The sequence below is a fragment of the Misgurnus anguillicaudatus genome, chromosome 19 (assembly GCF_027580225.2).
Source record: "Misgurnus anguillicaudatus chromosome 19, ASM2758022v2, whole genome shotgun sequence".
Lineage (NCBI taxonomy): Eukaryota > Metazoa > Chordata > Actinopteri > Cypriniformes > Cobitidae > Misgurnus > Misgurnus anguillicaudatus.
The window spans coordinates 21,839,626-21,867,625 of record NC_073355.2 but is presented as its reverse complement, the minus strand read 5'-3'; the positions used below and the strand labels follow the sequence as shown (position 1 = coordinate 21,867,625).

Genomic DNA, 28,000 nt, shown 5'->3' with positions numbered 1-28,000 from the left:
TGTGCGAGGTGTTCAGGAAGCTGGTAAGCTTCTGCTTTTCTGTGGTTTCCTTCTGCTCGCTCACTTGCTTCTCCTTCATTACAGCAACACACAATAGTGTGTCCGGACAGGTGCCTTCATGTAAATTTATAAACATCTGCATCGCCTGTCGAAAGAAACTTGATTGGAGGAAAGGTGCGGACACACGCAGAAAGTTTTGTGAAAGATGCTCCAACACTCAAGCAAGAGACACAGACTTCTGGATAAAGGCCCGCTGCACCGGTAATCAACATGTTTTACATTGAGACACTGGAGGGGTGAACTTTGGACCGTCTTTCTTGTGAGAGTATTAACAGAAGAATTCTTGTTATTTTTTTACTAAGCATAAGTGCATGTGCATCTTATCCTCCATTTTGAAATCGAAGAAGATTTGGGTTTTTTCTGCTGCGATTTTGACAACTCTCTTTCTTTTGAGAGTTACATAATCTGTTACACCATTCTGGAGTGGACAAGGTTACTAACATTCAATTTTCGCTTAGTTTTGGTCATTTTATAGGCCTTGACTTTACTAACAGCACATCCTCAAGGAGAGTCCATGTGTCCGACCTTTTACGCTTCAGTGTATTTTTTCCTACAACTGGATTAAGGAGCAGTGATTTGCAGTCTGGGATTTCGTCACAGATTGTGCTTTTGGAATTGTCAGCAGTTCTTTCCTTAACAGATCTATATCCTGGAATTCCTAAAGAAAGTCGTGATGGGTAATGCAGCAGGCGGCCTAGAGCAGGATGAAGGGCAGGAGACCAAGGGTTCAACAAGTGGTATGAACCCCACTCCTTCCCAAATCAAAAAGAAAAGTGCCCCTCCTAAACTACCCATGCCCCCCGAAGAAGAGCTGGAGGAGCGGTTCAATGCGGTTTTGGTGAGTATGTTATACACAGCAATGAAAACAGTGACACTATTTCACTAAAGCAACTAGTCAATGACACTTCCTGTTTTAAATAAAAAGTGACATTCTGCTTTTCTAGGACAACATAAACCATTTGTTATGATTACACAGAGCCCTATTGTAGAAAAGGCTCACGCATACAAACGAATGCATTCACCTGACATTTTTGAAGTGTGAATTATTATAATTTGGGAAAACAGTGCTGATATTTATCTATTTCAGCTTTATTACCAAATCTGGGTGTAACAGTACAAATACTGTTACCTTAGTTCCACATGGTCTTTTCATTCAGGAACTTGCAGTGGAGGGATGACAAATTAGGAAACCTCTTATGAGAAGTCATGAGACTAAAAGAGGCCATGTCCAATAGATTATGTCATCTTAATATTTTAGTTAAATGTAGAACAGAAGTTATACCACTACCTTAAACTATTTATGTTACATCAGTTTGTTATCCTCATAAATGTGAGATCCCTTTTATTGGATAATATTTGTGGTGTTCAATTGATCATTAATAAAAGCTTAATTAAAAATGTATGACCTCAAAATCTCTGAGGTATCTATATTCATTTTATAGCTCTATACTCTTACTGTATGTCAACGATGTAGTTTAGTCGGTTATTTACTATGTAAACAATAGTGTTGCGACAATAGTGACAGACGAAAATGTTGTATCAGGCCCTGTGACAAGGGCAGCCCGATTTACACGTCTTTACACTGGCAAATGTTTGTCCTGGGCTATGAGCTATAATTTTCACATAATTCCCTATTCATTTATTATATGATTATAATGTATTCACTGATTTAATTACTTTTTATGATAAATACCAGTTGACCACAGTCTTCCTCTCAGCCCCACCCTGATATACTTTTTTTTCTTCAAAAATCAGCTTCGTGTCTTTCTGAGACCGCTATCGCTCTTTATGCACACACACACTTAAAAAAAGATGATCACACAGAGCGGAAGCTTCTAGCTGCTTTGGGAGGAAACACCCAACGCTTCTAGACTGCACTTAACACCCTTGTCCACAAACCACACCCTCTTAAGTTTGTCTACAAATGCATGTGAGAGTGTAAAACATTAAAATGTTTGAATGATTGCCACTAACACTGTGTAGGCTATAAGGTATAAAGTGGAATTGAAGATGTATAGGCAACGCAGGCCTTTTCAGGAAGTGAAATTGCATCAGACTGATGACTGACACTGCGTATGATCTTCAAGAGATTAAAGAACTAAAGTGCAATGTGAGATATTAGTGTCTAAGGGGTAAATGATGGACATTAACCGTGTTAATATAGTAAATGAATCGGAGCCACAAATGTGCAATTTCATTTCATTTTCATGTTTTATTACAGTTATGAGAATACATAATTAATCACTGAGGTCATAGCCCACCTGTCCCCAAACTAAGTACTTTATACATCTTACAGCTTCTTATTACAAAAATCTTTAATCTACATGGACTATAAACAAATAAATAAATTAATATTTAATAAGCCTCTTGTCCCAACACTAAAAAATAGTCATAGTTAGCCTACATGAATGATCACATTTCCGTTTTATCCACTGGACTGATGTCATGTATAATGATGACTGTCAATGATGACTATGACAAGAATTACTGATCAAAAGATTACAAACACTTTCTATTCATATTTTTTCCACATTTTATCATAATATTAAGCTCACAAAACTATAAAATAACGTAACTGTAACTATAGGAATTATGTTGTGACTGACAGCATACACAATATGTAGACATAAGTGTGGTATATCAGTATTCACATTTTACTAGAATTTACAGAATTGTACTGATGGCATTTATAAAAGCAGCTTCTTGATGTCTCATCCTATATTAGAGTTCCCATAGGGCCAAGTTAAAAAAAGCACACATCTTGAGAATAAAGCCATTATTATGTGAGATTTAACTGGCGGTTTTTGTGAGAAAAGTAAAAATTAATAACATTCTGGGGAAAAGTCATAATTTTTCAAAAAGAAACATTACCAAACATTAAATCCTAACAAGTTAATGTGAAAATGACGACTTCATTCTCAAAATATTACGCCTTTATTGTCGTGTCACTAATACTTTTTTCCTCATTTTTACTTTTCCTGAAATATCACAAGTTTATTCTTCTTATGTTGATTGCATTTTAAAAATATTATGACGTTATTCTTGCTATTTTGACTTTATCCTATAAATATTATGACTTTATTCTTGTTATTTTGACTTTATCCTATAAATATTATGACTTTATTCTTGCTATTTTGACTTTATTCTATAAATATTATGACTTTGTTCTCATAATTTTTGTAAAACAAAAACTTAAATTAAATACCACATTATAATCATTACTACTTATTTTTTTTACACTACACACTGTAAAAACTACCGAGCCCCTAAGGTGACATTGGAGTAGAGCTGGGCATAGATAAATCTAGATTAATCTCATGCAAAATAAAAGTAATTTTTTGCATAATATATGAGTTTGTGCTGTGTGTAATAATTATGTTTAAATAAATACACACACATTCATGTATGTATTTAAGAAACATTTACATGTGTATGTATATTTATTTATATTTTTATATATTCTATATTATATATATAAAAAAACTATATATAAATAAAACATTTCTTAAATGTACATGTATGTGTGTGTGTTTACATATACATAATATTTACATACAGCACAAACTCATATATTATGCAAAAAATTACTTTTATTTTGTATGAGATTAATCTAGATTAATCTATGCCCAGCTCTACATTGGAGTAAAAAAATCGAAAGTTTAGTTTCATGTGCTCACGTGAAACTATTACGCGTGCACACGATAGTCTCACGTGCGCACGCAAAACTAAACTTTCTTAAATTTTTGCTCCGTTTCTCTTTAGTGGCTCCGTAGTAACATCCTTGTTGCACTTAAAAAAAGTTTAATCAACTTAAATTTACTTTCTTGACTTGTAAGGAGTTGATATAAATTATAAAAATAAAGTATTTTTTATACGAACTAGTCAGTAAATGTGAAATTAATTCAAGTTGATTAAAAAAATATAAGTGCAAAAAGGAATTTTTAAACTTTGTGGTGGGCTATTCATATATATTTATTATTTGTTTTGAGTCTTCTATTTCAAATATATATTTTTAAACTTTTTTCAACAAAATAACCTTCTGATCAACTGATTTTTAGGATCATGAGAAATATTTCGCTGAAACGCTATCTCACAAGAATTCGTACATATTTTACAAGTTGGCTTATTCGTAACCATTCATACGACCACATTCGTAAGTTTTGGTACGATTTGCCTTGACCCCTGTGACGTTGGGGTTACAGGTAGGTGCGGGGTTAGGGGTTGGGTTTCGTGTTTTTTTTTTCATGAGAATCGTACGATTTTGCAGAATTAACTTCGTATGAACTGATACGAATGAGCCAACTCGTAAAATATGTATGATTTCTCGTGAGATCAGGCTGTTCAGTGAGGTATTTCTAAACATTTGAACAGTAGTATGAATGATAGATGTTATCAGAAACCGTGGAAGTCTTCTGTTAAACCCATAAACCACAAGCAGCAGATCATAACTGTATTGATCAACCTTTTCTTGAATGCATGGATCTGTTAATATACACAAACCTTCTTGTGAACACTGACCTGATGCCCATCTTTCTCTCTTATTTCTGTTGCCAGAGCACCATGAATCTGCCTCCAGATAAAATGAAGCTTCTTAGTCAGTATGACAATGAGAAAAAATGGGAGCTGGTCTGTGATCAGGAGAGATTCCACATAACGAGAATCCCAATAAAGTCAGATCACAACATGAAGTTTTTACTTCTCTCTATATGAATCATTTGAATTTTGACTGTTCATCTCATTTACATGTATTATTTCCAAGTACGTATAATTACATGCAGATTGTCTGTAGTGTCGATATATTGTGGGTGTGACCTACTTGAGAGGAAGTTGTCTGGTGGACCACATTTAGACATATGAAAACTGACACACTGCGTTACATAGCGATAGAAATAGCATTTGTAGTTTTCTGTCTTGGGGGATGGAGTTGAGGGATGACTAATCTACATCAGCATCTCAAAGGCAAGAAGAAAAATGTATGGTTAAGGGGGAAAATGTAGTTTTAGAAATATATCAGCATATAATTGACAATTCAGTTATTTTTCTTCTTAATTTTAAAGTGCACATAAAAACTCAAATGCATACCTATCTGATAATTGATAAAAATCATTAATAAAACTCATCTGTTTTTATCTTGCATGCTATGTATTTGATATTCACATACCATCCTTGCTCATGAGCTAATACAATTTCTTATTTTGTACACTATGGGCGAACATAGTAGTGTTTGATAAAAAATATTAAAATTGAAACACTGAGACATAAAGATTGTTTGCAAAGAATGTATCACTTTTAAAGTTTTTATGTGTTTTTAAGCTAAGTTCATGTTGCATATAAATGAAACAAGGTCTAAACTAAAAGTGGGGAAACAGTTGAAACCTGTGTGACTTATAGGGAAACAGAGAAACAGTAGGTGAATGATGTCAGAAACTTAAGGTGGTGAAACTGTGGCTATGCACTTCCTGTGTTAATATTTGTGTCTCTATGGTAACTGTGATGCAAGCTTTTTAGCAGAATGTGCAAAAATGCACGTTGTTATGGCAACCATAACACAAGATGTATTTATTCGCCAATGTAGGGTGAATTACTAACGCCGTTTTTGCACCCTTTAAGGGTATTTCGAGAAGGGGACGTCGCATAAACATTTTGTCAAGGATCTTGACAAAAACCCAATCGCAGATGATGTCGGGGTAAACAGAAAACACTTTATTCAAAGACAAGGAAACCTTTGTGAAAGGTTTTCACAAAGACAAACTTTACACTAAACTCGACTAGACTGACTAAACTGATATTTAAACTGGAAAAAAACACGATTTGAATAACACGAACAGTACAAAGTGATCCAGCACAGGACTAATATGGACACAAAGGGATAAAATAAGAAAAACTAAACAAGATAACAAGGGGAAACAGGTGAGGGGAATAAACTAATGATGAATAATTAACAGGGACAACGAGGGGGCGGGGACTAGAGGCGAGACACCGAAGGCACATGACTCGATACACAAGGCCATGAACCTCCACATAGAACATGGGACTGTCAGAACCCTGCCATTATGAACTAGATATAATTATAAAACAAGACTTTTGGCAGGATCCTGACAAATTTGCACCAAATAAAGTGAAAATGACATTTTTCATTGCTCTATTGGCCAAATGTATTTTGATCGGCCACACTATGAAACACCACTAATCCTGCTAGAGCCTACACATTGATGGGGACATATTGCAATAATATTGCCCCTTAATCCACACTATCCATCCACAGCACTGCCATTTAGTGCAGAGATCAACACATTTGCATTTTAAAGGACACACCCAAAAACAGCACATTTTTGCTCACACCTACAAAGTGGCAATTTTAATATGCTATAATAAATGATCTATTTTGGTAATTTGGGCTAGAACTTTACATATGTACTCTGGGGACACCAAATATTTATTTGACATCTTAAAAAAGTCTTGTGAAATGTCCCCTTCCGAAGATTTCCGATCTTCGAAGGAATAGGGGATGGATGATCACTTCTGATTGGAATTCACCCTTTATACCCTTTATAAAAGAGAAATAATGCAAAGAAACATTAAGACACCCTTATGTAAAGAAACATCTTGGTTCTACATATATCCTAGATATGGCTTTTCACACGTGCCATAACCTCCAGATTATTTTAAGTTAACAAACATTTCACACTTGTATTTTAAAAGTGTGGTTATTACTGAAATTAACCCTGGGTTATAAAAACCCTGCTCTGAAGGAAACAAGATATGCAATAAAAGTATGCAAATTTAAATGTTGGTAACCCACGGTTTGCACAGTGTGAAAGTCAGATAATGAATACCGTAACCCCTGATTAAAGCAACACTATGTAGTTTCCATGTAAAAATGACTTACAGCTCCCCCATGTGGTTGAAAAGCGCAACAGTGCCTGGTATCAGACACTCTTCTGCAGGCAGGGGGAGGGGCGGGGCTGTGTTTCCTACCCTTCACCGCCACTTTCAGAGTGTGCTTGTAGCAGCTAGGATGCTGCTCAGGTTGCAGCAACAGTACAATTTGTCCAGTTAAAATCACTGAAATAATTTTAGAGACATTATTTAAAGGTAAAAAAACTACATAGTGTTGCTTTAAGTAAGAACAGTGTGAAACATGAAACAGATAACCTAGGATTCTATTAACCCGGGGTTTAGAATAACCCTTTGTTGACTATTTCAAGTGTGAAAAGCCCTAAAGGGGTTCCCCATGATTAAGAGGCAGTGAACCACTTTCAGTGTTATTTTTTACCTTTATTTTTTAAAGTGTAGATCCTAACTCCCTAGTAAGCATGATTGTGAATGCATTCATGATGGTTGCTTTGTCCCTTATATAGGAGAGATTCCAGGTGAAAAACCCTCCCTCAGCTTACCTGACTAAGATCAAGAGCTTTTACCAGGACCAAGGTGGAGTGACACGCAGGGTCAGTACCATCTCTCTCACTTTCATCACATCTCCTTATTGAAATCCTTGAAAGTTTGTGAATCTGGGGGAAAAAGTTCAAGGCCCTGGGACGTTTTTGAAAATATACATACATAGATACAGGCCATTGAAAGTGCTTGAACCTATTTTAAGATTTCTGAAAAAAAAAACTGTATTATTCCCTGTGTAGTGTAGGATAATATCATAAAAATTCTAGCCTTTTTAAGCATGCTAAACTGTTCGCTTTAAATGCTTATATCTTCTGTATGTGATGTTGATTCATACCAAAATGCACATAGTTGTGTTTGATACATGAAAATGTCTCGGGTTACGTATGTAACTGTTGTTCCCTGAAAAGGGAACGAGACGCTGCGTCTCCCTTGACATACTTCCTGCGTCCCTGTAACGCCATCTTTGGCTATATATCAGATACCGATACAGTTTCTGGCTCCCGCGTCACCCTGTCTTTGTCGTTAAGCCTCACCATTGGTTGAATTTGATAAATACATTCAGACGCACTTACCCCTGGAGGCGTACCCAAAGTGTCACCGCAGTGACGCAGTGCGAGTTCCCTCGAAAGGGAACTGTAATAATGTATCTTAAAAGGTTACACAATGCTCTCACTTGAAATGTGTCCCCACATTAAGTCTTTGAATTTGAAGTTATTGGACCTGGAAAGTCCTTGAAAGGTCCATGAATTTGAAGTTAACTAAGGTGTGTGAACCCTGTACAAGAAGTCTTTTAAGAGATGGAACAGTTCTGATGTGGCGTGATTGACTATCGTACTATCATTAAACGTATCTCTCTAATTCTTTCTTCACAGTTTAAGAAACGTGTGCAGGAGTCAACGCAAGTCCTGAGAGAATTGGAAATCTCTCTGAGAACCAATCACATAGGGTTAGTGTTCAGCTTCGCTTTTTATTGTTATTATTTTTGACATATGTACTAATATGCTTGCTCTTTTTGTCTGTTTTTATTTCTGTTTATAGTTGGGCTCAGGAGTTTCTTAATGAGGAAAACCAAGGTTTGAATGTTCTGGTGGACTACCTGTCCTACGCTCAGAGTGATGCACCGTATGTTTATTCTCTGATTCCTAACAATAATCATTACTAACCAATAACACCATGACTGTCATCTAATAAGTCAAGTGTTTTTGCCCATGAAGACTTTTTCCAGCTTCTAGTTGTTGAGATGTAAACAGTTTTCCTCACCATCTTAAATATAGTCTCACACCTGACTCGAGATCATGTGATGATCTGTTTTTAAGGTTTGAGACTGAATCTGTGGAAAATGGCAGCTCAGTATCAGACACCAGGAGGCTGTCTGAAAGATCAGTGGAAGATCTGGCCAAAAACGTCAATCATTCTACTTCACATGGGATGACAAGAGCGGCACGTGCATTGACTGTCCGGTGAGTCTCCATAACACATCCAAATTTATAGAAAAAAAAACACAGATTACTTTAGCCTGACTACGTCAGACTTCGTACTTCCGCTAAATTTCATTACGCTTCTGTACTCAGTCTGAGATACCTCCCATTCAAACCGTTTTCCACCGGTCTCAAAACGACCGTCCAATCAACGAACAGAGGGCGGGCTGAGAGCCGTGACGTAGACGCTAAACGCCGAATTACGGTTGTAGTCTGTTATGGACATGGAGACACAGAGAGCTCTGTTGTGGAGAACCGGCACTTGCCAACTTAAACCCGAACAAGAAAAGTGTTTGTTAAACATTTGAATGGAGATTATGTTGTTGCCCTGCTCCCGACAAGTTTTTGGAAAAGTTTAATTTATCAACTTTACCGATCGCCAGCGAGAAACTGTGTGCAGCACAGCTTGACGTGCACAACGATCGAGAAATCATGGAAGGGAATTATATTGTTCACAGTTAATGATGGAGGACGCGTGGGCAAGCATTCTTTGGTGACATTCCTGATTAACCAGAAAATAAGGTAGGAAGATTTAATTTACATATGGTTATGGTTGTCTGGTGGAAGAGTTTGAGAGGAGAGAGGGGCGTTCCTCCCGTTAGACGTGAGTGGAAAGCCACCGTAAGGATAGTGTTCAACTAGCTCTGGCCCGATTTACTTTACATAATCTGCAAAAGTCGTTCATAGCCATGTTAATTCTGGTATTTCGCTCGATGGGTTTGTTTTCACATCATACGTGTATTTTACAGCAGAGATTCGATGCGGCTGATCCGGCGCATAAAGCACATCATATCCAATTGTTATGTGTGATTGGCTTACGTTTAGACCAATGATTTTAAACTTCAGACAAGCCCCTCCCACGAGAAGGAAAACGATTGTCAATTATGCCCAGCCAGACTCTGTCTATGAAGCGAAGCAAAATAGCAGAGGATGGTATTACCAGGCTAAGATTACTTTGCATTTCACTTAGAAGATTAGAGATCATACAGTATTTGACATTTTGTGAAGTCACCTGACACTACTTTTGTTGGTGAACATATACATAATATACCATAAGCAAGCCATGGTACATAGTGTTTGAGATAAGATACAATAATACTTTTTGGGTGTATGGGTGTCACAACAGATATTTTAGATGTTATTCTTATGCAAATAAGCTTGTTTTAATTTCCAGTGCTTTTATTTTGTTAACTCTGTGCCTTTCCATAACAGAATAACTTCACTGGCTCAAAGGAAAACTTTCCGGAATGCCCGATTGGCCAGCCAAAGAGACGACGTTCACCTCTGCATCATGTGTCTGCGTGCTATCATGAATTACCAGGTAAGTGGGCGTCTACCCGTGACGTGAGCTGCTCAAAAGGTCATTTGAGGAGACCCTTATGTGACTAATTTGATCTTTTTTGGAACAGTCTGGCTTTACCTTGGTCATGAATCACCCCAGATGTGTCAATGAAATTACACTTAGTCTCAACAACAAAAACCCCAGGTTAGTGGTTTCATGGTGGTGTATGTGGGTCATAATGCATGTCAGTGGCTGTTTGTCATTTACAGTACAGTAATACTCTGTGCACATGTCACGCAGGACAAGGGCTTTGGTGCTGGAGCTGTTGGCGGCAGTGTGTCTGGTTAGGGGAGGACATGACATCATCATCTCTGCCTTTGACAACTTTAAAGAGGTAAGATGTTTGGCCAAGCAAACACACACATAGCCTACTGTATTTGACCCTGGACTTTCAGTCGCACGAGTAGGCCTATATTTGTAGCAAAAGGCAAAAATACATTGCAGGGCTTGACATTAACATCCGCCAAATGCGGGCAATTTTCCGCTGTGGCGGGAATGGCAGACAGTCCCACTAGCCACTTTGGCAGGTTGAATATAATTTATTTATTGTAGTTTACTTTAAAGTTATGCGAAATTAAAAACAATGCGCAATACAACACTGCAAAACTACAACTCTCATGAGCACGCCCTGCACCCAGCGCAATGTACAGTAGGGATTATTTACCACAGAGAGCTCAAGCACTGATGGATTTGCAAATATACGGGTCTGAGTGAATAAACGCACACTTCTGGAAAGATAAAATAATTGCATGGAAGTGATGAAAGAGATTTAAAGTGCATGCACACTCTCTGGGGAACAGCGGAGAGTAATTCATAGCGCATACCTGAAAGCACCATTCCAGTTTTGTCCGAAATCAAAGGAAAACCGCAAGCATTTTCGTGCATCATATTAATGTAGGCTACTTTGGGCAAAAGTCTTAAAGAGGGCATGCCATGGCATAAAAATCTGACTTTTCCATGTTTAAGTGCTATAATTGGGTTCCCAGTGCTACTATCAACCTAGAAAATGTGAAAAAGATCAACCTAACTTAGTTTTGGTAAACCATTCTCTGCAAGCACGAGAAAAATTAGGTAATCGAAATTTGGCTCTCCTAATGATGTCATAAAGAGATCTTCTTATAATATTACGGCCCCTTAATCTGCACTATCCAACCATGGCACTGCCATTTAGTGCAGAGAGAAAGAGAGAGAGAGAAAAAATTATTGACAGCACAATTGAGTTTCAATTGCAACAAACCACCATCATTGCAATCAGTGTTTGAATTTCATCAGCTCATTTGCATTTAAAAAGACACACCCAAAATGCCACATTTTTGCTCACACCTACAAAGTGGCAATTTTAACATGTTATAAAATTTATCTATATGGTATTCTGAGCTAAAACTTCACGTTTACTCTGGGGACACCAAAGATTTATTTGACATCTTAAAAAAGTCTTGTGACATGGCCCCTTTAAATCACATTAACAGAAACCATGATCAAAATACAATCTGCATAAACAAGTTGACAGTAAAATTCATGTACATGTCGTGACAGTATTTACTGCTGTTGTTAATACATATTTAAAGTGTTTGTCGAGGGTTTTTGAGTTTATTTTTTCAGTTAATCTTTTACACTAGCATGTTTTTCATGCACCTATATATGATATGATCTATACTAATATACCTGGTATATACGTAGTCTTAATTCAAAAATTGGGTGGTCAATCCGCATTTGAAAGTCAATCTGCATTTAATCTAGCTAAATCAAGTAAATTTGCTGCCAAAGTTAAGTTTAAGCATATAAAATTTATTTTACCAGCAACAAAACTGTGGCCAGTGAAAATGCTGCGTGGCTAGTAACTTTAGAAAACAGCCACATTGGCTGGTAAGCAAAAAGGTTCATGTCAAGCTCTGATTGTATGGGTCAAATTTGGTGATTTTTCTTTTATGCCAAAAATCATTATGTAAAGATCATGTTCCATGAAGATATTTTGTAGATTTCCTACCGTAAATATATTATTTTTATGAGTGGATGCAGTTGCTAATGACTTTATTTGACTTTGTTTCTCTTTATTTATTTTTAACAACCGAGGGTTGAAGCTGAACATACATTTCAATACACAACAATAATTTATACATTAATAAATAATCACAAACCGAAAAACACACCAGAAGAGAAGAAAGAAAACCTAAATCCATGACTTATTGGGCTATTGACAATTGCGCTAAGATTTTAAAGCAGTGTTGGACCCGCAATTTTAAAAGATCGGTCACCACGGTTCTTTTTTGCACCCTCAGATTCCAGATTTTCAAATAGTTCTCGGTTAAATATTGTCCTAACAAACCATACACAAATGCAACCCTCACCTATTTAGCTTTTAGATACTGTATAAATCTCAATAAATAAAAAAATACTCTTGTTTTTTTGTGGTCCCGGGTCAAATATATTCTCACACTCAGAAAAAGTACTAAGGCTGTCACTGGGGTGTACCTTTCAAAAAGTACCTAAATGTAAGTACCTCAGAGGTACGTATTGGTTCCTTAGGGGTACCTAAATAGTATATATTAGGTACATACAATCTCATTGACAGATTTCATACCTTTTTTCTGACAGTGTAAAGACATTTCATTTTTTTTTTTAAATGTAACACACATATTTGGTTAAACACTCATGGTTAAATGTGACCCCACTTTATGGCACAGGTGAGCGGAGAGAAGAATCGCTTTGAGAAGCTCGTGGAGTACTTCATGCATGATGACAGCAACATAGACTTCATGGTAAGCTTTGACTTATCAGCTGAATTACATTTACTATTTGACAAAAGGTTGTCTTGTGATATGTGACCCTGTCTGTTCTAATCTGATTGTAAGATTAGAGCATTAAAGTTTGATATCAGTCATAGGTTTCACATTGATTTTAATCTTTCACATGACAATGTAAAAGATTAAAAATGAGCCTTTGGCTAAATCCAGCACAATGCATGAAATGGAAACATTTATGTTAAAGCAACACTATGTAGTTTCCATGTAAAAATGACTTACAGCTCCCCCATGTGGTTGAAAAGTGCAACAGTGCCTGGTATCAGACACTCTTCTGCAGGCAGGGGGAGGGGCGGGGCTGTGTTTTCTACCCTCCACCGCCACTTTCAGAGTGTCCTTGTAGCAGCTAGGAGGCTGCTCAGGTTGCAGCAACAGTACAATTTGTCCAGTTAAAAGTTGTTCTATCACTGAAATAATTTTAGAGACATTATTTAAAGGTAAAAAACTACATAGTGTTGCTTTAAAAAATGCACATGGTCCCTTTTTAAATAAATAAATGAATAAATAAAAAAGAAATAATTTTTACAGAACTGGATCACACCAGTTATCATAGCGTGATCACAACTTGTTGGGTTTCTTCATAGGTGGCTTGCATGCAGTTCATTAACATTGTGGTCCACTCGGTGGAGAACATGAACTTCCGTGTGCATCTTCAGTATGAGTTTACTCAACTTGGCCTTGACCAGTATTTAGAGGTAAACCTACTTTCTTACAGTACACAGTTAAGTAGTAAGCCTAATTATGATTAACACTGGATTGAATCTTTGCTGTGTTTTAAATGTTTCATGTTAATTAAGGTAGCATAATATTTCCACCTTAAACTTAAATGTGTGTGTATTTGTATGCATGCATCCCTAGTCCCTAAAAGAGATGGAAAGCGAGAAGTTGCAAGTGCAGATCCAGGCATATCTAGATAATGTGTTCGACGTCGGAGCTTTAATGGAAGATGCCGAGAGTAAAGCTGAATTACTGGAGCATGCAACAGAACTGCAGGAGAACAATGTACAGGTAAAATATATACATACACATTTATATCATACTGCATATGGCACAGATTTCAGATAAAATGAAAGTATATTATAAATATGCTTTACTGTTCCTTATGTGTGTGTGTGTGTTGTGATATAGCTGAATGCCAGACTGCAGGAATACGAGAATGGAGCAATGGAAAAAATGGCAGAACTGGAGCAACAGCTAATGCAAGCCACAAAAGAGTCTGCGCTGCTGAAGGTACCAGCAGTACTGCTTTCTTTATCTTTGCACATTGGATAAATCGCAGTTTGCATACTTTTCACTCTTGCTTTTGGTACAAATGTACGGAGCCCCTAAGGTGACATTGGAGTAAAAAAATCTAAAGTTTAGTTTCATGTGCTCACATGAAACTTTCATGTGTTCACGCATAACCTTCATGTGAAGACTTTTGCGTGCGCACGTGAAACTATCGCGTGCGCACGTGAAAGCTAAAGTTTCATGTGCGCACGCAAAATTTTCACGTGAGCACGCAAAATTTTCACGTGAGCACGCAAAACTAAACGCGGTAGTTTCATGTGCGCATGCAAACGTTTCATGTGAGCAAACGATTTTAAATTTTTGCTCAATGTCCCCTTAGGGGCTCCGTACTAATGTAATTTAAAATAGTATGCTTTTAATAAAGCATGTCATTGTTTTCAGAACGTAAACTTTCTATTTTATAAAAGAAAGTATTTACTTTATCGTTATTGTAAATACTTTAAGATGATTCACCCACTATCCAACTCAAAACCTGTATGTGTGTGTTTAACAGGAGAGCTTGAAAGAGTCGTGCGCTCAGGTGAGCACTTTACAGCAGAGAGAGCGAGAACGAGAGATTCAAAGAGAGAGAGAGCGAGAACAGGAGCGCAGGCCGTCACAGATAGAGAGAGAAAATAACAGAGAGAAGGTGAGCGATGAAGAGTCCAGACTGGAGCAGAAGCTAAAGGAACTAGAGGAGAAAGGTTTAGTAAGACTGCAGCGCACGGCATCTGGAGTCCTGGACATTGAAGTCATCCCAGTTGTCATAGAGAAAACTGTCACTCAAACAGGTATAGGATCTTTTTTCTTTACTTCACACATGTATTACTTTTTTCATTTAAAAAAATGTATACGCCAATAATAACCTGAAAACTAAGAATGAACCAAAGCTCATTAGTTTGCAGCACCTTTACTAAAAATGCTATGTTTAATATTCTCAGTACCTGTATCAACACCTGCTGATCAAGCCCCGCCTTCTTCAGGCGGAGCACCACCCCCACCACCTCCACCTCCTCCACTACCTGGAGCTGGAGCAGCCCCGCCTCCTCCTCCTCCACCACCCCCTCCTCCTGGATGTGAAGGTGCTGCTCCTCCTCCCCCACCTCCTCCTCCCCCTCCTGGTGGCGGTGGACCACCGCCTCCCCCACCACCACCTGGAAGTGGACCGCCGCCCCCTCCGGGAGCTCCACCTGCACCTGGAGCTGAAACAGGTGAAGGGACAACACTTTAACAATGAATGCACGATGGACATGCAGTGAGTTTGGATGACTTTAACTATTTTAAAAATTCACACAGGAGTAAAGGCCCGTAAGCCGATTCAAACCAAGTTCAGGATGCCTCTGTTGAACTGGCAGGCTCTGAAGCCCAATCAAGTGACAGGAACTGTGTTCAGCGAGCTGGATGATGAGCAAGTGTTAGGGGTATGAAAAACCAAATACTTATATAAAATATTCACAGATATTGAAACGGTTATTTGAAGAAATAAAAAATCATCTCATGTTTTGTCAGATGTTGAATATGGATCTGTTTGAGGAACATTTTAAGACCAAGGCCCAGGGTCCTCCTGCAGATATTTCTAAGCTGAAAGTTAAGGTGGCTGAGAAGGCCCCTGCTAAGGTGTCTCTGCTGGAGGCTAACAAAGCCAAAAACCTTGCCATCACCCTCCGCAAAGGAGGGATGACCCCTGATGTCATCTGCACAGCTATTGAAAGATATGCATCTCCTACTTAACAACATTTAATATCGAAAAAAATGTTTCAAAATGGGTTCATGAATGATTGGAAATCTGTTTGACGTGATTTTTTCAGAATGGTTAATGTATCATCTCATGTGTTTTTAGATATGATCAGCAGTCTCTGAGTCTAGACTTTCTGGAGCTCCTTGAACGTTTTATCCCATCTGAGTATGAGATGAAGCTTCTCCAGAACTACGAGAAAGAAGGACGCTCATTAGAAGACCTGAGTGAGGAGGATCGCTTCGTAAGTCGCTTTGGCAAAATCCCACGCCTCTCTCAGCGGATCAACACCCTCACCTTCATGGGCAACTTCCCGGAGAGTATAAAACGCCTGCAGCCGGTCAGTTTACATCATGTTGTTGTTCTTTAATCTCACCTTGCAAATGCATATGTTTCATTACTTTGGCTTTTCTGTTTCCATAGCAACTGGACGCCATCATCGCAGCTTCTGTATCCATTAAGTCTTCGACTAAGCTTAAAAAGATCTTAGAGGTGAGTAGCTCTGTCCATCACATTTATGCCGAGCTTCTTCAGTGCAGTCTGAACTCACATGCCGTCTGCTATAGATCATCCTGGCATTCGGGAATTACATGAACAGCAGTAAAAGAGGAGCAGCATATGGTTTCCGTCTGCAAAGTCTTGATCTGGTGAGTTACTGTAGTAACTTTAGAGTAAATGGGTGTTATTTTATGGGTTAAAGGATTAGTCCATTTTCTTTAAAAAATCCAGATAATTTACTCACCGCGATGTCATCCAAACTGTTGATGTCTTGCTTTGTTCAGACAAGAAGAAATTATGTTTTTTAAAGGAAAACATACCAGGATTTTTCTCATTTTAATGGACTTTAATGGACCCCAACACTTAACAGTTTTAATGCAGTTTAAAATTGTAGTTTCAAAGGACTCCAAACGAGGAATAAGGGTCTTATCTAGTGAAACGATTGTAATTTTTGGCAAGAAAAATAAAATATATGCACTTTTAAACCACAAATTCTCATCTTCCTCCGGCTGTGTGACGAGCCAGCGCGACCTCACGTAATTGCATAATGACGTGGAAAGGTCACGTGTTACATATATGAAACACACATTTGCGGATCATTTTAAACAATAAACTGACACAAAGACATTTATTAGTATCAATCCACATACAACAACGTCGGTCTTTCTCCACACTTGTAAACACTGGGGCGTAGTTTTGCATGCGTCATCTGTGACCTCTTGACATGATGACATATTACGTGAGGTCGCGCTGGTGCGTCACAGGGCCGAAGGAAGTTGTGGTTTAAAAGTGCATATTTTTTATTTTTCTTGCCAAAAATGACAATTGTTTTGCTAGATAAGACCCTTATGCTTCGTTTGGGATCATTTAGAGTCCTTTTAGACTGCAGTTTTGAACTGCATTGTAGCTGTTGGGTGTTGGGGTCCATTGGAGTCCATTGAAGTGGGAAAAATCCTGGAACGTTTTCCTCAGAAAACGTGGTTTCTTCTGGACTGAACGGGGAAAGACATCAACATTGTGGATCATATGGTGGTGAGTGGATTATCTGGATTTTTTTAAGAAAATGGACTAATCCTTTAAGGGTCGTGTCTGTAATGCAGCACATATGAATTATTCATGTTGGAGAGCAAATGTGCCATCATTGAAAATCCAATACTGATGCCTCTTCAAATTTCTTTAAATTTGGTCAATAGTGGCCATATAATAATTGACTATTTTCTCACTCTTTTGTATCTTTCAGCTGTTGGACACAAAGTCCACAGATCGATCGCAGACTTTACTGCATTTTATCGCAAGTATGGTGCATGAGAAATACCCAGAGCTTGCCTCCTTCCACTCAGAACTCCGCTTTATAGACAAGGCTGCGCTGGGTGAGACATAAAATCCTGCTATATACATGTTGTACAGTATAAGATGTGTTAGTTTTAGCATATTGTAAATTATAAATGTTCTCTTCTCTTTCAGTGTCTTTGGATGGTGTGCTACAAGATGTCAGATCTCTGGAGAGAGGAATGGAAGGGACCAAGAAGGAATTCCTGGTTCAGGATGACATTCCAGCATTGAAAGAGTTTGTTAAAGGCAACAGTGATGTATTAGATTCACTTATTAAAGATGGCAAAACAGCACAGGTGAGACCGCACGAGTGTGCATACTACATACTGTAACATACACATAAACAAAATTGCATTTTATTCATGCCCGATCCCTCTTTCTCTTCTTACAAGGAGGCATATTTGTCTGTAGTGGAATACTTTGGAGAAAACCCCAAGACAACACAGCCTGCCATGTTCTTCCCAGTGTTTGTAAGGTTCATCAAAGCTTATAAGGTGAGATATTTACCCATCCACTCAAATGTTGGGTTGTTTTAGGCCATAGTTGGGTCGCATTTGGACAAACCCAACAGTTGGGGTAATTTTATTTAAATTTTTTAAGTGCTAAGTTGTTTCAACCCAAATGCTCCGTTGGGTAATTCAACCCAGAATATTTTTTTTAACCCAAAAGTTGGGTTTGTCCATATTTGACCCAGCTATAGGTTAAAGGATTACTCCACTTTCTTAAAAAATCCCAATAATTTCCTCAGCCCCATGTCTTCTAAAGTGTTGGTGTCTTTCTTTGTTCAGTCGAGAGGAAATTGAGTTTTTTGGGAAAAACATTCCAGGATTTTCCACATTTTAATAGACGTTATTGTACCCCAACACGTTGTTTAAATGCAGTTTACAATTTCAACGCAGCCTCAAAGGGCTTTAAACGATCCCAAACGTGGCATAAGGGTCTTATCTAGCGAAACGATTGTCATTTTCCGCAAGAAAAATAAAAAAGATGCACTTTTAAACCACAACTTCTCGTGTTGCACTATCCGTGCGACCACACGTAATGATTCATGGAGGTCAATGCATGTACACATTGCGCATCACACAGCCCGAGCAAGACGAGAAGTTGTGGTTTAAAAATATTTTTAATTTTTCTTGCCAAAAATGGCAGTCACTTTGCTAGATAAAACCCTTATGCCTCGTTTGGGATCGTTTAGAGCCATTTGAAGCTGCGTTGAAACAGCAATTTTAAACTGTATTGTGTTGGGGTCCAATAAAGTCTATTCAAATGAGAATAAAACATGGAATGTTTTCCTCAAAAAATTGAATTTCTTCTCAACTGAACAAAGAAAGACATCAACATTTTGGATGACATGGGGGTGAGTAAATTATCTGTTTTTTTTTTAAATAAACTGGAAAAATCCTTTAAAATAACACACTATCTATCCTGATATACTACTGTAAATATTCATATCCATACATTAATACTATATATTTAAAGCATACGACAAAGTTCTTTAATCACATGCTTATATGGAAGTGTAAGAACACAATATTAAACAGACAATATTAATAAAGGAAGACAAAACTAATGGTATTTTTGGATTATACATGACCGTACAGCAAGCAGAACATGACAATGAGATGAAAAAGAAACAAGCGCTGGCAGCAGAGGAACAGACAACCCCCTCAAAGAAGAAAGAAAGCAGCAGCCCTCAAAAGGTTAAACACTTCTGAAAACTGCACAATTAAATTCTTATTTTAAAATAATATTACCAAGTAATATCATTACATATCCCATATATGTCAGTTTAGTTATATTTGGTGAATGAAACAATGGATAATCCCTGTATATGTCTTTCAGGGCCCCATGATGCCCAAAATGCCTCAGATGGATCTGATCGCAGAGCTGAAGAAGAGACAGGTTAAGCCACAAGTCACAGATGGTGCCATTGATGACATAATCACAGGTAAAAAGCTAATTTATAGATAAAACAGATGAAATACTGTACATATCTCATAAAATATTGCATTATTGCTAAAGGGTGCCAAGATGTGCCCAGTTTTATGAAATTCTATAAAAAATATATAAATTATGAACTTTTTTGTTTAAATAAAATACTTTATAATTAAAAAATATTTTAGAAACTTATCATAAATTCTGTGTAATTAAACAAAAAAAAATGAGGCTACTAACCAACAGCAATACATTGTATAGTTATATATGTTTTGTTTAATTCAAATTATAAGTTGAGAGATGATAACATCAAACCTTGACATTATTGAGTCCTTTGTGTGCATGTGTTTTCAGATTTGAGAAATGCACCTTATAGAAGAGGAGATGGGCGGAGAACAGCTCCCCGACAGGAAAACTGAGGGTTACTTAAAATGAACAGTACGGTTCTGTAAATACATTTGTTTTTATACATACATCTAATCTGTTCTCTTTATATAGTACAACATTTCTATATCATCTGTACAGCACACACAATGTTCCCTCACACAATGTTTGTGCAGTGCTTAACCTTCGAGAAACATTTTAAAGCTCAAACCGAGAAAAAAAAATGTAAATACATCATATAAAATATTTTGTACCACCACACTTGTGTATGAAAATTATACCACACACTGTATTTTGAGCTTCAGTTATTTTCTTTCACCGTGTTTATTATGCTAATGAAATTGTAAAAAGCCCCCTGAAAAGATGGCATCAATATTTTTATATGACTTCTGTATTAAGTAAAACTGTTGGGGTTTGTATTTTAACATAAGTGTGAGAAATTGTACATGAATTAAACACATACATTCTTATATTTTCTGCTCAAATAAAAGACTCTGTTTTTTGTTTTTGTAGAAGAGAGCTGTACTTTATTAGACACACAACCACAGCAATTATGTACAAAAGGTCTCGGCTCTCAGTTTTTTCTCACAGGAAAAATAATAAAGTTACATTTCTCACAAAGTTATCATGGCATCCACACTGATAATTTCTTTATCTATAGGTGTTTATATACTTTGTATCTAGAGCTATTCTCAGCTGGTATATACTCTACTCTATAGAGATGGGATGATCACAGAGTGGGTAAAGGGTTCACGCCATCACTGGTGTGTTGATGCTCAAGAGTGGAGTCCTCTATCTGTACGCTCACTCAATAATACACACTTGCCGTTCAAGTCTGATTACCGCATCACCACACATTACAGTAAGACTGAACATGCCTGAGCCACATAACATCAGACGGAGAAAAATGAACCATCGGTGTATCTGACCTCGCCGTTCTCTCCATAGACTCTTTATTTTTTAAAAACATGTAAATAACTTTTTGTTTTTTAAAATCATCTGCACCGTGCGATTGCTTTTAGAATGTACATGCATTGCTATAATTTTTATTCACTTTAAATACATACTTCATCTTTTAAATAAAACCTTTTCTGGACATAACAATTTGGACTTCTAATAATTACGGTTTTATTTACACATTATATAGTCTGGTTTATCTTTTCTATTTTTCTCTTCTATAGTATTATATTGATGTCGACGCCATCATTTTGTAACATCCACACAATCATGTAGAAAAATCTCATTTAAGGGACTAAAGAGCTCTGGTAAAATATTCGACATAAAAGATGCTCTGAAATATATTGACACCATTGATCGTTTAACAAAGAAATGTGCTTTACTCTCTGTGCTGTTTTCTTGCCCAATAACGACAACCTCCAGCTCCTGATATTATAAAAAAAGAACGAAACTCAAGGCCCAGTTTGTGTGTTGTGTAAAACATGGCAAAAAGATTAAAGTTCACTAAAGTTAAAAGCTGTTTGTCAGTAGTATCTCAGAGGAATGAATAGCATGAAGCTGCAGTATGTTCCACCAGAGGGCAGACAAGTGACATGACAATTAAGCTCCTAAATGTACTTTGCCATTAAATCAAAAAATTACATTCGCAGGTCATAATACAGGTTTGAGCTTCAGAAACATTAGCACTTGATGAGTCTGATTTCAGAAATAATAAAGAACTTTTCATATTCATCCCATAATTTAAAATAAAGCAACTCATAAAAACTATAATTAATAAAATGATCTGTACTGAGTTAATAAGCAGCTATACATTACATATGAACTATAGGCTGTACAGAGGAATATTTTCAACTCAATATACAAAACACTCTTATGAATAAATAGTTTTTTAGTATGCTAGATATTTCATCAGAATTACAAAAGCAAAATATGTACAAAGAAATCTCAATATAAAATCAACAAAGAAAAATATACAAACGCAAATTTTGCATCATACATTTTTTTTACCAACTATGCAGATGTCGAACCGTAAAGACCGTAAAGACATTTAGATAGCGTGTCTGAGATATCTCACCATCCTAATATATTCTGACAGAGTAAGATCATACCATAAAAGGGAGATTTCACCACTTTCCAAAACTCTTCTTATTTTCTACCCATGGCTTTACTAAGCAAATGAAACTCTGACAGGAAGTAAAACCTGTTCTGCATTCAGAGGAACGCAATTAAGACACGAGGGGAACATTTGGGTTTTCATTACGATCCCATGAAGGTGTCTCATTTTCCCTGGTCTCCAACACAGGATCACCCTAAACCATGTAAACCCCATTCAGTCAGTCATTTATCATTTTTGAATAAAGTTGATCTTTGCAAAAAGGACCTTGAATGAAAAACACGTCATTGTTCTCCTATTTTCATATTGCAATACATGTAAACAACACTGAAGTTACGAGCTGTTGCCATCAGTTAAGAAGATTGGACTTAACATCGAAACTCCCGTGTGAATCATTGCACGTTCCCAACATTTCAAGCCGATTCCAAGACACGGAGTTACACCACTAATCTCTCCTCTGGCCATTTACTCCTGACATCGAGTGAGCGCTTAAGCCATTATTTTAAACCCTGCAACCACAAGCGATCAATTTCACGCATTCGCTCTATCAGAAAGCTGGAAAAATCTCCCTCCTCTCTATTCATCTTATTCTCTTCACTTGGCATTTAAATGATCGGGGCTGCTAAGTAAACCTGCAGGCTGTAAGATTGACAAATTTAAGACATAGAAATACACAGTGGGAGGAAAATAAACTCTCAAACGAGCTAAAATGAGAATTGAAGATGAGTGGGCATTACCAAAGGCTCTAGACTGAAGCTTTCTGCATTATCACGACAGCCGAGATTTGTTATCAAATTACTTGCCATAGTCATCTTTGTATACACATTCTGGGTATACAAGCGTAAAATAACACCTGATTACGAGCTTCAAAATGAATAACGACACTGGAAATGAAAGTAAAGCTAATGTAGTTTTGACAAAAAATGTATGCGGAGCGTTCGATTGGCTAATAAGGAGAGAGGACGAGTTGGACTGCATTACTGCACAGATGTCTTCTGCTCGATGGATAACATCCACTAATGATTACCCCTCATTCGTCATGTTTTTATAACCCCTACACGGTGAACCTATCCATCTGTTTGTGCATTTTCAATCTGACTTAATTCTCCTCAATCTGGTAGTCCCGAAGTTTTAAGTTTGTGCCGAACTTTTGATGATTGTCGGATTTATTGTACTTGTTCATTTAAATACATTATCAAGGTATGAGATTCATCTCTAGCCTATAAAACGTGTTGTGCTTTTGGAATGAACCCCACATTACTGCGGTTAGGAAGTAACCACCAGATAGCATGCAACCATTGAAACAATGTAGAAAATTGTTGCTTTGTCAGTGTTAATACAATTGAATCAACATCACGTTTGCACCCTCCATCAATATCGAAAAAATATTGAAACCTCAACAAAGCACCACCACTGTGATCAGTGTTTGCCCCAGTTGGGCCCTTGATTCTTTAATGGTAAGTTTCTTTGGCTGTTGATACAGTGTTTTAAAATACATCTGCTATTGCAAAGAAAACAAAGATCTAATGTTATAGTAGTTTAATTCTTGTAGATATACCTAAATAATATTAATGAAATACTGTTAAAGATGTGTAAGAACTGGATATTACAGTACTAGTTGGAAACAGTGTCAGGTCTGTTATTTTGAGAATTATAAAAACACATTTAGAACATTAAACTACTGCACTGCAAAAAAATGATTTTCAAGAAAAAAAATCTTAGTATTCTTGTCTTGTTTTCATCTAAAAGTCTTAAACTAAGATGCCCCCTCTTGATGAGCAAAATGACCCAAGAAAACAAGTCCAGTCTCCAGACCAAAAACACCAAATCCAAGTGATGTTGTGCATAAAACAAGAAAAAAAATCTGCCAATGGGGTAAGCAAAAAAACTTGAACATTTTTCTTAAACACTAAATTCAAGAAAAATTTGCTTACCCCATTGGCAGATTTTTTTCTTGTTTTATGCACAAAATCCCTTAAATTTGATATTTTTGGTCTAAAAACTAGACTTATTTTCTTGGGTCATTTTGCTCATCAAGAAAAAGCATCCCAATTCAAGAATTTCTAGATATTTTTACTGAAAACAAGACAAAAACACCTAGATTTTTTTTCTTGAAAATCATTTTTTTTGCAGTGTGAATCTATCTCTGACATCAATGGTGACGATCAACAAAAGAAAACTTCATGCTGCAATGCATGCCGGGTATCATTGTAGTACTAAACTAATTTATGACTCCCAGCATGCATTACAGTTGATCATTTTATCTGAATTTGTTTGATGATTGTCACCATTGTTGAGATTATAGGATGAGTAATGATGTCTGAATGTGTCAGCATTTTTTCTGCTTATCTTGTCACAGTGGATTTACAAACCAGAAAAATTATAATGATCAAAAATGGATCAACATAATGTAAATTTTATATCATCTTGACATCTTCACAAAAAGCAATCAGTTTCAACTTAACTTTAAAACACATCTTTCTTTTCCAATGCACATGCGTTTCTACATAAACACATACAAACACTAAAAAAAAGAAAAGAAAGATTTAACTTAGTGAATGTCAAGAGTCAAGGAGCAAACCAAAGCAAACACAGAACACAACAATGGTAGTTTGTTGAAATTTCAACACTCTTCAACACTAATGGAGGGCGCACACCTGACACTGATCCAATTCAACCAACACTGACAAATCAACAGTTTTTTTAAAGCAACACTAAAGAGCCTTTTTTTTACCTTAAAATAACATTTCCAAAAAAGTTTCTGTCAAAACAGGGTGAATGGCACTTTCACATTCGCTTTGCAGCCCACTATCGGCCAAAACCGCACTAAAGAAGTTTCCAACTGTCGGGTCGCAGTCCTGTAGTTCGAGTGAAAACTACAAAAACTTGCTTTACAGCAGACCTACATCCAATCAGAGCCAACTTTGCTGCAGTAAGCTAAATTATTTACGATAGTGGTAATGGACAATTCCGCTTCCAACCTGTAGGGGGAGCAAAGAGCAAAAACTCTTTAGTGTTGCTTTAACATTGTTTCAATGGTTGCATGCTATCCGGGCTAGCTGTCACTGGGGTGGTCCCTTTTAAAAAGTACACCTTTGCACCAAAATATTTCATTTTAGTAGTTCAGAAGAATGCTGTACATACAGTATTGATGCAAAAAGTGTATATATCTGTACCTACACTGTCAAAAAAAGGTACAAAGCTGTCACTGGGGCAGTACCCTTTAAAAAGTATGTATCTTTGAACAGCCAATATGTACATTTGAAGTACTAATACAGTATGCACTTTTTGGGTTTTTGAAAAGGTACTGTCCCAGTGACAACTTTTGTACCTTTATTTCTGAGAGTGTAAATGGTACATTTTAGGATTTTTTAAAAAGTGTATTACCCCATTGACAGCTTGGTACCATTGTTTCTGACAGTGTTAAATAGCTTTTTGGGAAAACTTTGACTTTGAATGATTGCATCAGCACCACCCTGTAATATGCACAGGTGATTAAAAAGCAAGGAGCCTGCCACTTTCCCACAATTCCTCCATGAGGTACAGAAAATACACAAGAACGGATGTACCCATTTGAAAACTAAACCCAAATATTCGGCAGTATGTGTGCAATAAGGGACTGTATAATCTGTAACCCTACGAGATTTTGAAAATGTTAGTATAATCATAGCACCGATTTCACTTATTTTCCTTAAGTCCTCCTAACTATTACCCCAAAAAATCTACATTAGTGATGTTGTTTTCCACGTTAAGGTTTCGCTGTTTTTTTAAACATTCCATTTTGTTGATATAGATAAGAGCGATAAAAACTCTGAACAAACACCGACTACTACAGTACTCACTTTTCGATTATTGCAACTCTACTTGGTATTACATAGTCTTACAGTCTCAAATTTTACACTTGATGGACATCTACTGGACCCATCCATGAGATCTCCACCATGTGAGATTTGGCAAACAAATGAGGGTTTGGGTAAAGAGTCTCCCGTGGGTGTGATGCTGGCTGTGTGGTGGAGATGGAAACCGGCTGGTGTTGAGCGTCCAAGCCCATCTGTTGCTTCTCTCTATCGAGAACTGGCAGAAGTACGGGTTAGGTAGTGTTTAGATCTGGAGAAAAGTGAACCTGGGATGCTTATTTCTACTACATCCTTTTATTAGTACACTTTGTGTAGTGTGCTTTGCGTTCTTCTTACTCGCTGTCAGGGGTCACAGACTTGTTTCGTTCCTTGTCAAACTCCACGCTACAGACGGTGGATGGTTTCAGGACTAGTGAGGGAGGTGAGAGCAGAGGGGAGGAAGGGGAGGTGGGTGAGGACGGGGAAGGAGGGGAGCGGCCATTGGAGATGGGAAGAGTTGCGGAGTTGATGCTTTGCTCTTTGAGTAAACGGTGTTGTCTGAGGGTGGAGGAGAGGAGCAGGGCCTCGGCCGAAAGGCTGGATGCGGACAGACTAGCCAGCAGCGCTCTAGCCTGGTTGGAAGAGGCCGTCAGGGAGGACAACGTCCCATCCTGGGGGTACTTACGGAGCCTGGAGGGCAGGTGGCCGGAAAAGCTGTTAGCCCTGGTGTTTGCGAGGAGTGACTCTGCTGCTCTGGATCTGGTGATGTTTCGGATCAGAGTCTGAAAGTCAGGCGGTGAGGTCGAAAGTAGGGGTGGAGAAGAAAAAGAGAGTACAAACTATGAGGTTTGTGGAGGTCTCCTCACGCATTAACATCCACACTCTCTAAGATGATGAGATTCCAGTGAACATGACGACTAGGCTATTTAATTCCCAAATTGTGTATAGGACCAGTGGAAGGGGGGTATGAGGGGAAACCAGGCACAGGATTGTGGGTTTAAGTCAGGAGATGCTGATGAAGAAGTGGTGGTGGCAAGCCTTGGTCAGATCAGGTACAGGTAGGTTTGGGTCGTTCACTGCTGCTCACAGGGTCGTAGGATCGGACGTGAATGGTTGCCATGGTGACACAGGGAGCGGATCGGGTCGAGGAACGATGGCAGGTAACATTGAAGAAGAGGAAAATGTCAGAGGAAGGGGAGGGTGGGAAGGTGAAGACAAACACAGGACAAGATTATTAAGGTTAGGATCATTCATGCGTGATTAGATTTACAACAGTTCAATGCAACAGCAGTTTTTCCCAACTTTGAGTCTTATGTTTCCTCACAGGACATATTTTTAATTATTTTAGGTTGCAGTATTAAATAACATTTTAATATTTGCTGTGTAGTATTGTGAAGGATACAGCAATTATGTGCTAGTTTGTTCATAGTTATTATTTTAAAACTCTAAATATTAGATTCAGTTTCATTTGAATAAAATTGTGATTAAAATAATTTAAATAATTTAATGAAGCAAAATCAAATTTCCAAGTACCCACTGGGTTACACAACACTCCTGTTTGGGAATCACTTTAAAAAAGACTTTGAATAGTCACCAGAGACTGACTTGGCTTGGTCAGATGAACATGAGCACATGTCCATTACACTCAGTCACCCACAAACACTCTTATAGTCTCTGTCTGTACAACAGGAAGTGACTTTCTGACTACAGTAAGTGCTCCACCGAAAGCCACTCAAACAGTTATGCGGGAGACAGATGGACAGCACAAGAGAGCGATGAGGACAGAGACATGGGTTAAGAGAGTTCAGAGAGCCCAAATCTTCTACCCAAAGTGCCAATTATTCCACCCTGATAGAGCAGA

The 28,000-nt window shown here is 37.5% G+C and overlaps 2 protein-coding genes across 14 annotated transcripts in view; one reads left to right on the top strand and one right to left on the bottom strand.

Moving 5' to 3' along the window:
• The first annotated feature begins 14 nt into the window (after positions 1-14).
• Positions 15-20,857, top strand: fmnl1a (formin-like 1a). Its single transcript, XM_073857131.1, has 26 exons — positions 15-898; positions 4,615-4,709; positions 7,433-7,508; positions 8,331-8,404; positions 8,497-8,580; positions 8,775-8,918; positions 10,149-10,257; positions 10,346-10,422; positions 10,519-10,612; positions 12,963-13,037; positions 13,664-13,774; positions 13,938-14,087; positions 14,208-14,309; positions 14,863-15,139; positions 15,290-15,559; positions 15,645-15,769; positions 15,858-16,065; positions 16,194-16,423; positions 16,507-16,575; positions 16,650-16,730; positions 17,822-17,951; positions 18,046-18,209; positions 18,306-18,407; positions 19,515-19,613; positions 19,756-19,861; positions 20,203-20,857. The coding sequence occupies exons 1-26, from the start codon at positions 734-736 to the stop codon at positions 20,265-20,267; spliced, it is 3,282 nt and encodes a 1,093-aa protein (XP_073713232.1). The 5' UTR covers positions 15-733; the 3' UTR covers positions 20,268-20,857.
• Positions 20,858-26,831: 5,974 nt separating this feature from the next.
• The window catches only part of srcin1a (SRC kinase signaling inhibitor 1a), a 143,686-nt gene continuing 142,517 nt past the window's right edge, over positions 26,832-28,000 (bottom strand). For all 13 annotated transcript variants that reach the window (XM_055191903.2, XM_055191919.2, XM_073857126.1 and 10 more), the window contains one exon: positions 26,832-27,218. In XM_055191903.2, the coding sequence (XP_055047878.2) occupies positions 27,213-27,218 (6 nt within the window). In that variant the 3' untranslated portion in view covers positions 26,832-27,212. The remainder of the gene's footprint in view (positions 27,219-28,000) is intronic.